The sequence below is a fragment of the Neolamprologus multifasciatus genome, chromosome 14 (assembly GCF_963576455.1).
Source record: "Neolamprologus multifasciatus chromosome 14, fNeoMul1.2, whole genome shotgun sequence".
Classification (NCBI taxonomy): domain Eukaryota; kingdom Metazoa; phylum Chordata; class Actinopteri; order Cichliformes; family Cichlidae; genus Neolamprologus; species Neolamprologus multifasciatus.
This window is the reverse complement of record NC_140452.1, coordinates 37264751-37277207: the sequence shown is the minus strand read 5'-3', so window position 1 is coordinate 37277207 and position 12457 is coordinate 37264751. Positions and strand designations below refer to the sequence as shown.

The following is a 12457-nucleotide window of genomic DNA, read 5'->3' as shown; positions in this document are numbered from 1 at the left end:
TAAACAGCTGGAGACTTTTGCGTAACAAGCAAGCGAATAATGAAGAAAACAGATTTTTAGATGGGAAACTGTTCGAGAGAGAGAGAGAGAGAGAGAGCTGTGCATGAAGTGTGATTTTATCCTGGTGGAAGCAAAACAGGAAAAGTCAGAGTGATTTCATGACGATGTTTATGTGAAGCGTAGTTTGGATCTTCTTTTGCTGCTGGTTCGGTCAATGTTGTTTGGAGAGAGATCAAACTAACAGCTTTAGAATCAGTGAAAAAACGACGTAAACACAAAGCTCGACCCGCCAAAACATCAGAAGCTGTCGGCTTTCAGCCCCGACCGTGTCTGTGCCATCGGTGAGAAAGTCACATCTCACTGATTCTGATCCGTCGGCGGGTTCACGCTTTGTGTTTGTGTCTTTGTGCAGAATCCGTGTTCCTGCTCTCATTTACTGTTTTAGCTGTTTGGTGGTTGTTGAAATTTTGTGAGGTTTAACCTGAGATTCTGGTGTTTCGGGCAAAATAAATTTATATAAAAAAATCGATTCAGGATTTTAATGAATCGATATCACGTTATCCAAGTCAGAATCGATTTTAATCGATAAATCGATCATTAAAACCCTAATAATGACGGTGCTGACGATCATTCGTGGTCAAGTATCCAGAGATTTTATGTACTGGATAAATCACACGTTGGCTTGATGTTTTGTTCAATTCAATTCAATTCAATTCAATTTTATTTATATAGCGCCAAATCACAACAAAAGTCGCCTCAAGGCGCTTCATAGATACAGAGAAAAACCCAACAATCATATGACCCCCTATGAGCAGCACTTTGGCGACAGTGGGAAGGAAAAACTCCCTTTTAACAGGAAGAAACCTCCGGCAGAACCAGGCTCAGGGAGGGGCGGGGCCATCTGCTGCGACCGGTTGTTTTGTGTTTGTTTTCACTCAGTGTTATCTCAGTAGGATGAACAGTTATTAACTGGTGTTTTGTTCCTCAGGCACACATGTGCTGATAAACCCTGATAGTTAATGTATAAGTACAAGGAGTTATTGTTGCTCACAGCGTGCTGTAGCAAGAAGGTCTCATAGTGAACTACCAAATGCTTCAGGATGAACACAAATACCATTACACCTTCCACATGTAATATAACAACAAGGTTTGAGCCGATCACTGTTTGGGAGGTGGGAGTGGGAGGAGAGGCAGACGAGTTAAGCGTGCTTTAGTTGGCTGCGTCGAGGACTTCCCCACAGTCTCTGGGGACTCCACAGTCAGTTTCTTGTGTGAAACTATGCGTGTGGTGATATTTAAAGAGTAACAAAATAATTTTTTGTAAGACATTTTTTCTACAATATTTACAGCTTTAACAAGAATAAAAACTAATCTGCTCTTGTAGAGGTTTACTCTGCAACCTGACGACTCAACTTGGCTCTGAGCTTCGTGGACACGAATTCTCCGTTTCATAGTTTGAGTTAAAAAACACTCCGACCTGTGTTTTCATCAGCTCTGCTCTTTGTCCAACTTTAACACATTTTGTCCAGTTTGTTGTTCGTGGACTCGTCACATCGTCAGAATTATGACCTCACCAATGTTCCTGAGAACCACTAAAGACACTCACAGGTGAAATGTGCTTTCTGTGACGGTTGACCTTTTGCATGTAGATCGGCGGACTTCCCCTTTAATTTTGTTTTCCCACAAATGTGCGTTTACTGAAATTGATCACGTTTCTCTTCATAAAGCCACTGTGCGTGTGTGTATTCAATAAATACTATTTGCCAGCTTTTTGGCAGTGAATACAAACCTGACTTACAGTTTATACATGGATCAGTGAATGCATCAGTATTTTTAGTTTCTGTCACTTTCTAATATAAATAAATAAATGCAGGTGTAAATGAAGAAGATAGTTAAGCAGCAGTGTGCGATGAAGGGCGGCAGATGACGGTGAAAGTGTTGGATTCAGGAATTTGCATCCTCTGACACAGTGTGACTTCTGTACTCTGTGTGACCTGCTGGCATGGACGTGCTTCATCAGCTCCTGACTGCAGAGTCATGTTATGCAAACCATCAGCGTGTCCTTTAGCTTAGTGACAGCAGCGCCTCCGTAACATGAGCTGATACAGTTTTAAAGATGAGGAGCACATTTCTCTATTTTTGTTTTGGGTGATTTTCTCTCACAGTTCCACAGAAACCAGTCCAGGGCTACTTCTGAGAAACTGAACTGAAAATGAATTGTAAGTCCAGCACAGGAAGCACTTTCCTCCTGTCAGCTTTCCTTTTACTGACATCCTACTGTAGGTCTTGTAGTATTCCAGAATCATGTCACCTACATTACTGCATCCAAGCTGTTATGTTAAATGTTACATTTGTTATATTTTTGACTGACAAACTTCAAATGGTTTTGTTTTTTCTCAGTTGTCGGTGAAACCTGATAATGTTGGTCAAAACTCTTCTTTGGCAGCTTTTGTCACTGCGGTGTTTGGATGGGCTGACGTCTCGATCGTGTTACAGACGGTGGAGCAGCTCATGTTTAACGTTACCATTATGTGTGTGTTTTAGGTGATCTACACCTCGTTCGGAGGCTCTGCCAAAGGGCTGCACTTTAACAATCTGATCGTGGGTTTGGTGCTGCTGACCAGAGGACGTGATGAGGAGAAGGCAAAGTGTAAGTTACTCTACGTGAGGAGGTGGGAAGTATCTGTTTAGGACATGAGATGTTGGTTTCATCTCCCTCTCTCTTGTCTCGCTTTAAAAAAACAAAACGGAATAAAAGTAGTTTTAAAAATTGTTTTTTATGAGATATAATGTAGCTTAATAATAATAATGATAATAATAATAATAATAATAATAATAATAATAATAATAATAATAATAATAATAATAATAATAATAGCTTTAAGCTAATGCAGTTTAGTTGTAGTCATGGAGTGATCAGGGGTTGCCATGGCTACTGCCACAGTTGGATAAACATACTTACTGTCATTAAAGTAATTTATTACATCATTACCTACTATGAAAAGTAAAGTATTTCTAAATTGCTAAAACGAACCCTCTTTGCATGTAGACGGGGTGTCATGGTTAAACATGCGGATGCTGTATTTCCTGTCATATATATTTACCTTTAAGTGTTTTCACTTGACCTCTTTTCATAGCGAGTTGCAATCGGTGATATCTCCTCCACCAAATAATCAGCATCAGGCTGGTTCGAGCTAGCTTTAGCTGAACTAAATGCTAGCTGTTGCTGTTTCTGAGGCTGAGCTCTGGCACAGGTATTAACAGGCCTCGTGTTTTGAAGGTACTGTTTAAAAATGTGAAGAACTAATTAGCAGCTGACCCTTGTTAACACCTGACAGACTCCTGACTCCTGGATTTGTTCCCTCTGGGCTTTGACTCAGACATTTATCCTAAGCCTTGTCCGGTGCTGTCTTGGATGTTTGCTTTCATACTGAAAGATGAACAATTATGTAGATTTTTGTTGAGGTCATCAAACTGTTCTTTGTTGTATTTTAGAAGCTAATAAAACAAATAATGAGACGACTTGTTCCACAGCTATTTTTTCCCCACTATCAATCTTATATCTCTAAACTTTAAGAAGCTAGTCTCCTGGGTCAATAATTCTGCAATCACTCATTTAACCTGTGGTTTAGTCCTTTATAATATCTGTCTCCATTCTTTGTTCCATGTTAAGTGGTTACTTGGAACAAAATCCAATCGAATGTTGGCATCCGTCGAGTTATGTATAGGCAACATATGTTGAACGTGACAAAAGCAAACGAAGGATGAAATTAACATAAACGAAACAGATTTGGGGCTTTATAATAAAAGTTTACATGCATATATATACATACACTGTGATCAAAGAGAAAAGATGCAGTATTCATAGTTGTCACATCACTACTGGGACACGTACACCTGGAAGACAAAACAGTGCTGTGGTCCTCCAGCTGTCCTCTAAATGTCTTCAGATTTAACTCGGCACAGCACCAATCTGGCATTTTGGCTCTCAGATCCAGAAATCAGCATTTATTTACCGCTTCCAGAAGGGCGTGGCATATGGCACCAACCTGTGAACACACCTACGCCTACCCCGCCTTACAGGCCAAATCTTTCTCCACGGCAACCAGGCTGTCAGTAGGGCTGCCACGATTAGTCGACTAGTCACGATTACGTCGACTATCAAAATCGTCGACGACTGATTTAATAGTCGACGCGTCGTTTGAAGCTTTGTAAGATCACAAAAGCCGCAGGAATAAGTAGTAGGATTTAAGAGTGTAATAACGGACTGAAACAGAAGATGGCAGCACTGCATGTACAAGGATGCCAGCTGCCGTTAAACCCCGAAGAAGAAGAAGCTGTGTCCCAGAATTCATAGCGCGGCCCAGCTCAGTTTCCAACAATGGCGGCAGCTAGTTAGTTTTAATATTACTCTTATTATTCTTTCTGGGTCACAAAATAAATGTTTAACATATTTTCAGGCGAGAATGTAGCTGTGTAAACCTCAAATATCTGCTCAGTTTATCAAGACACCACATATTTTCAAAAGCGCTCCGACGTTTTCGGAGACGTCTGTTAGCCACTAGCTCGATAGCTAGCCGGGGACTAGGCTAACTAGAGCCGTGAGAACACCGGACTCCGGGCAGATCGTTTTCAAACCCACCGCCGTCTTTCGCTACTCAGGTTAAACATGATATATAAGTCACTTAGATAACTTAAAAATGTTATTGTTTGGCTTTTTTCAGTATTTTATTTGTTCCTGATTAAATCTGTTTGGCTGAGATTAAAGTTATAGTTTTTACACAGCTGAATAAACGTCAAGCAGACAGCTGATTATCAGAAGTGTGAGATGCTCAAGAATTTACTCCGGTGTCCTGTTATATTTTAGATAACAAGGAGTTTATTAAACTTCACTGAAACAATCTGCAAATTTCATTAAAATTTAATAAACTATCATCTTGTCTTTATTTTTAGTTAGCACATACCTTAAACACTTAAAGCTGTAAGCTAATGATAGTTTATGTCCAATGGATGATGATCTGATTAGTCAACTAATAGCAAAAATAATCGTTTGTGGCAGCCCTAGCTGTCAGTGGCGGCTCATTGAAACTGCAGGAATGGTTTAGCCGACACTGGACAAATACTCTGACACGTGACAAATGAATGCTCCTCATACTTCCTGGCCCTACGCTGTAAATGTCCAAGTCAACCAAATGTTAGATTTACACGTGGTACTTTAAGCTAGCTGTAGCAGTTATCTTTGCTTTAACAGTGAAGTCTCTTGTTCTTCGCCTCCCACACGGTGGTGTTATTTACCCATCCAGCTTTCATCCTGGCAGCGGGTCACAAGTCCCCAAAAATCACGGTTTCTCTTCATATCTTTGTTTCCCCTCCATGAAGAGATGAACGTTGTCTTGGCTCGAGATAAAAACAAAACTTTAGTCTTGCGGTACTACTGACCGTCCACTGCTGTCCGTCATGATGGAGCGATGTTTTGCCCGACAAGGTGGCGAGTCGCTCACGTGACTGAAAACTAAGAAAAAGTGAGTCAGCGAAGTCGGAAACTGCAGCAAAACACTTGAATTTAATCTGGGAACAAAACATTGAAATGTTATTGCTAAATCTATCCTGACCTTGTCAGTGGACTGATGAAAGCTGGTGAGTGGTTCTGTTTTACTGCAGAACATGATTTTTAGAAGGTATTTCTACATATACAGCTTCAGAAAAGCTCGCTCACCTCACACTGTCCAAGCACACACGGGCCGGAAACTCTCCGAACTGTGTGAGACATCTCGTTGATTTCTTTGTAGGATAGGCTACAAGCTGAATGAGCGACTGTTTAGAGACCACAGTGATTGAAACGTTTCATTTCTTTTTGTTTTTCATGCTTTTGGTTCATTTGGCTTCTTCTGGCAGTTGTATCTCACATGTTGCAGGCATTCAAATCCATCAGGACATTATTGACATTGCGACTTTTATCAGCTCGTTGCTGCTGTGTGCTGGACGCCTGCGTTCCTGTGATAAAGCTGAGCTTTCTTCTTCGTGTGTTTGTGTGCACAGACCTCTTCAGCCTGTTTGCCAGTGATCTGGGGGGATATGCTGCCAGGGAAGATATAGAAGCAGTTCTGCAGGTCCTGGATGGAGAAGTCCCGGCCTCCCTGAAGGAATCCTTCGGCGAGGTGAGCGAACGCTGCAAAAGACTGCACAGCATTAATCTATTAACTCATGCACTCATGCAAGTGAGCTGCAGACTAATGACTCCTCAGCTTCTATCGTAGAGCGCTTGATCGTTGCAGAGGTTTCAGTCACATGCTAATAAAAGAGCCATTGTTACTAGGAGCGCACAGGGAGCCTCCTCGCTGTGATAATACAAAGTTTGGCTTATCAGCGAGTCATTGTGCTGGTTATTAAAATACCACCTGAAAGCATGCAAACCTCCCCACTCCCACCTCCTTTATAGCATGCAAACATCTCTAGAAACACAACACTATAAACGATGGTGTTTATGTCCATTATTATCCTTCTGCAATTACATGTTCACTTCTGAAATCACCACTAACCAAATCCATGTCCAAGACTGATTGTTTCATTTGTTTAGATGCTTATTTATGGGTTAAACAGAGTCGGATATGTTTGTGTGCAGGAGAAACAAAAAAGTCGTTTGGTACTGGGCCACAAGAGTTGAGGCTCCGGGGGAGAAATTCATGGTTTTCAGGGTTTAGATCGGCTTTCAGCGTTTTTCTTTTATCGTTTTTATCCTAAACTTGGTTTCTCTGCATCTTTTCCTGTGTGTTATGAATAAATCTTCCTTTTTGTTTGGTGCCGGTGTCGTGCCAAACTAGGTATCTCCGACTGAATTAGTTTCCCCTGCGTCAGGAGCACACGCTGAACTGTCCAAATCACGGACAAACAGGATCCCACATTGTTGATTTTTAGTTTACAAACACTTCTTATAATGACTAACTACTCCTGACATTTTTGAGATGTTTGCTCTTTATACAACAAAGTTACAGTGGGATACAAATAACATCAGGCTGATCCTGCCACGATTTGTTCCCCCTGTGTAAATCACGGACTAACAGTCTCCCACATTGCTGATTTTTAGTTCACAAACACTTCTTATTGTGATGCATTACTCCTGAAACTTTGGAGGATTTAGCTCTTTATATAGTAAAGTTACAGGAGAATAAAAATCGTTATCAGCCGAAATGTTAATGGTTTATTAAAATAATCCCATCTGATACCCCGTGAGCAATAAATATCTAATTTTCTGTTGTAACCCTCAAACTGAACGATACTAATTTTTCACTTTTTCACAAAATGAAAACATCAGTACTTCCTGCGTGCTCCCAGCACACGGGAAACCTACTTTGGCACGACACCAGCACTGGTTTTATTTGGTTGTATTTATCAGCGACACCTTTAAGGCCGGTCCGTGAAAATATTGTCGGACGTAAACTGATCCGTGGCGACCGCTTGGGGACCGCTGCCGTAAAGAGTTTTAAAACATCAAAAGAAGCCAAACCTAAGGTTCAACTGAAAATAGTGCACGTGTATTTAAGAGCCGTCTTGGAGCACAATAAATATCACTCAATGATTTCACAATGAGTTATCATTAGCAGTGCTAGCACCAGCATGTAGGCTAACGTCCACACATGTCCGTAATGTGGTTGCACAGTTTATGTGCAGCTGTTAACATTATTTATCACTGAAGTATCAAAATAATTTAAAGTCCTTCTATGTTGCAGCTCGGCTCATCTCGCTGACCGAAGCACACATACAGAGTTCAGATGTAGGCAAAGCCATTGTGACATATGACATGTTTAAGGGACGGCTGCATTACCTGCTGCCTCAGCCACTGGTAGTCCAGGTGGGCATGAGGCCGTTCCTACAGTAGCTCTAAGTTTGTGCACAAGGGAACATTTGCATTCATCGGGGTCGTTACGATTCATCAGGTTTCTGATATTAGAGCCTCGTCCGTCGTTCTCTGTTTGATGTTTGCAGCATGAAACTGACATCTGTCAACTGAATAGAGCTTCCACCTCGATGTGAAGCAAAGTGTATTTCCCTTATCTATGTTTGCGCCCTCGTCCTTGGCTACTTTCTGCAGTCCTGCCCCGGCACTTGTCACTCATTTCGATGAGCTGCCGTCTTTAAAATGTCAGTAAACTTCTGTTGGGGGAAAAAGACGTTCAAGAAGCAGAAGTCGGTGCTTCTCGTCACGACTGAATGATTCGATTTGTCAGACTTTGTAATTTGTTAGTTTAAATTTAAAAGCCCTAAACCCCAAAACACTCTGACTGATAAATAACGATAGCTAATGAGTCCGTAGCGACGGGGCAAACGAGGATGGACTCGCCACACGGCTGGCGATCGGGTGTTTTGGCGACGGCTGATTCATTTTGCCTTTGTGTTTGTGCAGGGAGACAAGGTCAACTACGATCGCTTCAGGAACTGGCTCCTGCAGGACAAGGAAGCCTTCACTTTGTCCAGATGGCTGCTGTCGGGAGGAGTGTGCGTCACGCTGACGGATGACAGCGACACGCCCACTTTCTACCAGACCCTAGCGGGCGTCACACACCGTAAGGCCACCCCTAAAACAGCGTCCTGCAGCAGTGCGCCTGAATGTTGTGTGTTTACTTCACACTTGAGACGCTCAGGTGTTCATTTGATTGGAATCAGTCTGGATGATTATTCAGCATTTTTAGTCACTACAAGAACCTGCCTCGAAATCCTGACCTGCCTGCCCCCAGGCTCACATTATACTGGCTGAAACTCTGCAATGCACAAGGCCGTACTAACCAATGTTGCTCCACAGAGAATAACTTAGAACGCTTTTAATGTGAAACTACTCCAAGAAAATTGATGGCTTGTTAAAGCTGAGGGGAGGATTAATAAATAAAACAATTAAAAAAAAGGTTAGAGCTGGTTTGAAGAGTAGTGTCTGTAAGGGGGAAAAGAGAGCATCAAACTCCTCTGAGTGGTGGGAATGCAGTTTGTGGTGATGGTGTTCCTGACGCTACCAAGAACCACAAGTTGGTATAAAGTTTGCATTAGTACGAGCAGCAGCTGCTACCAAGATGTGGAGGTTTCTTGCTAAAAGGTGATGACATACACCAGTAAACACAGGCTGCTGGGAGGAGCCTGTTGCATGTGAAGGCAGAACATTTGATTATTTGTAAATATTTGTTCCGAAGCAGCGAAACGTGCTGGTGGTTATTCTCTTCGTCTTGTTGCTTTCTGCTCTGTTTGCACGAACTGAACCCTCGGCTTGGACCGAGCTGCAGAACCACTGAAAAATTAAAACTCAGAATCCTTGAGGCCAATTCCACGCCTGTTTCAATGAGACTGCTTGTCATTTTAATTACATTTTGTTTGTGTGTGTTGTTGTTGTTGCCTGTGTTTAATTGTGTAATATTTGTAACTGTGAGATACTTGCTGCTGCCTGTTTCGGCCAGGTCTCCCTTAAAAAAGAGGTTTTGAATCTCAGTGGGATGTAAAAAAAGTGAAACTAAAAGTGAAATGTTTCAGGGATGTGATGTTCTGCCATATCGTCGTGAGTGAAACGGACATTTTCCCGTTTCCATCTTCCTCTTCCTGCACCTCCGTCCTCGGTCTCGGAGAGCAAACGTCTCAGGAAACACCACAAACATCTCCCAGCATGCGTTCCAGCTCCGACAGCATTACACTTAAAACGTGCTGTTTTTAAACCCACTGACCCTGATTCTTATTTCATGTCGTCTTCCAGCTTCGTGACTCCATCACTCCTTCGTATGAATTGTGAGTTCTTGTCAAAGTCTGAACCAGAGAACATGAGTGTTGATGCTGTCGAGTGTGTCTTCACATGCTGACAGCCAGCTTTTATGTAACAAAAGTATTTGAATGGGTGGTTTTATTTCTACCTGATGTTACTGATTCATTTGTGAAAGACTGTTAAGGGTCAGTAAGTGTAGTATAGTGTAGGGCTGCCACAAAGGATTATTTTGATAGTCGACTAGTCACCGATTATTTTTGCGATTAGTCGACTAATCAGATCATCATCCATTGGATGTAAAACTACAGCTTATTGCACCAGCAGCATCTGCTCTTATATAACTATCATTAGCTTACAGCTTTAAGTGTTTAAGGTATGTGCTAACCAAAAATAAAGACAAGATGATAGTTTATTAAAGTTTAATGAAATTTGCAGATTGTTTCGGTGAAGTTTAATAAACTCCTTGCTATCTAAAATATAACAGGACACCGGAGTAAATTCTCGAGCATCTCACACTTCTGATAATCAGCTGTCTGCTTGATGTTTATTCAGCTGTGTAAAAACTATAACTTTAATCTCAGCCAAACCGATTTACTCAGGAACAAATAAAATACTGAAAAAAGCCAAACAACATTTTTAAGTTATCTAAGTGACTTATATATCATGTTTAACCTGAGTAGCGAAAGACGGCGGTGGGTTTGAAAACGATTAGCCGGGAGTCCGGTGTTCTCACGGCTCTAGTTAGCCTAGCCCCCGGCTAGCTATCGAGCTAGTGGCTAACAGACGTCTCCGAAAACGTCGGAGCGCTTTTGAAAATATGTGGTGTCTTGATAAACTGAGCAGATATTTGAGGTTTACACAGCTACATTCTCGCCTGAAAATATGTTAAACGTTTATTTTGTGACCCAGAAAGAATAATAAGAGTAATATTAAAACTAACTAGCTGCCGCCATTGTTGGAAACTGAGCTGGGCCGCGCTATGAATTCTGGGACACTGCTTCTTCTTCTTCGGGGTTTAACGGCAGCTGGCATCCTTGTACATGCAGTGCTGCCATCTTCTGTTTCAGTCCGTTATTACACTCTTAAATCCTGCTACTTATTCCTGCGTCTTTTGTGATCTTACAAAGCTTCAAACGACGCGTCGACTATTAAATCAGTCGTCGACGATTTTGATAGTCGACGTAATCGTGACTAGTCGACTAATCGTGGCACCTAGTATAGTGCAGCGTGTGCAGTACAGGACATTACACGAGTCCTTAAAGATATTGTCCTGATGAGAGAAACTTTGCTTTGCTTGTGTAAAATGAAGGAGCTGAAAAAGGCTTGATAATCAAACATTTTCATACCCTACAGTTCAGAAACACACTGTGGTTTGCAGATACAAAGCCTTATTACCAGACGTTTGATCTACAGCACAGTGTGTCTAAAAACATGATTACGTCACTCAGAAACAGCAAGTTTTTACTCTACGACAAAGAGTTTAAGACAAGAAAAGAAAAGAAAAAGATTTGTTACTGTTATTGTGTTGAGGACGTCGCATACGTGCTGACTACGCTTGACATGAGCAGGTGATAGTGTGTCTATGCTTGCAAAAAGTCTTTAAAAGAAGTCTGTGATGTAGCAGTACACTTATTCTGTCAACACGTCTCCACAAATCTGATGTTTTAAAAACTTTATTCTAAAACGATTTCTTAGCCAACTTCATGCCGCATGATTCCCTGACCTCATTATACCTTAGATCCACATTGTTCCACAAACACAGACAGATGCATGTGGGTGTGTCACATTGGTTTGTGGCTTTCAGCTCAGTTTTTGCGTTTCACAGCTACAGTAAGAGTAACGATGGAGCGATCGTACGAACAGCAGTGATTTCTGACACGTCAAACAAAAGCATGTTCTGTTGTTTGCTGTAGATTAGTGTTCCCACAAGACCAAGAAGTAAATTTAGTCTGTTAAGTTCAGATGGCTGCAAAGAAGCTGTGTTGTCCAGAGAAGCTGAGGTTGCCTTTAATCTGGCTGCTTCCAGCTTATCCTCTTACCTTTGCGTCTCTTGATCTGTATTTGTGAGCGTGAGATGAAGAGAGAGCGTGACTGACACAGCCCCGGTTCATGACTCTTTCCAGAACGAGAACATAAAGCGTGACTCGCGGCGGAGCTTAGCACAGTGAATCTGCTGCTAACGTGCTAGCTTGCAATGCTATCTTGGAGTTATTTGAGTAGAAATCCTTGGAAATAACCTTCCAGGCTGGATGGCGTAGTACTGGCTGTGGCAACACCCGTGTAAGGATGTTCCCTGGATAATGGTATGGTATCTCTGCTGCCACTCGGACAGAGTAGCACCTCTGGGTGGGTATCAGACCTGCAGGGCGCCACGAAGTGTAACGGCCCGTCATCAGATCGGTTTTGTTATTAAAATGAAAAGTACCTGGATTTGTTTTTCGTTGGTAGATTAATGCTTACCAGCATCTGAGTAGCACATGTAGCATAGCAGCAGTGCAGGCTCTGTAAAAGTTAATGCACATGCTCAGAAGACTGCTAAACTGAAGCTCCTCATCATTATAAAGACGTTAAATCCAGCAAAGAATGGCTCTTGTGTGTCTTTGAGTCTATGCCAGTGTTTGTAGAAGTGAGCCTATGGTGGATGGGAGACGTGCAGGAGTGGATCCAAAGTGAGCCTCGTGGGTTTTATAGATTAGCAGTCAGACCGTCATTTTGCCTCTCGAC

General features: G+C 41.9%; 1 protein-coding gene across 4 annotated transcripts in view; it reads left to right on the top strand.

Annotated features, from left to right (window-relative positions):
• The window catches only part of usp32 (ubiquitin specific peptidase 32), a 75169-nt gene that overhangs the window by 27510 nt on the left and 35202 nt on the right, over positions 1-12457 (top strand). For 3 of the 4 annotated variants that reach the window (XM_085184473.1, XM_085184470.1, XM_085184471.1), the window contains exons 3-5: positions 2545-2650; positions 6040-6158; positions 8402-8561. In XM_085184473.1, coding sequence (XP_085040599.1) covers positions 2545-2650; positions 6040-6158; positions 8402-8561 — 385 coding nt within the window. The other variant, XM_085184472.1, reaches the window with a different exon arrangement.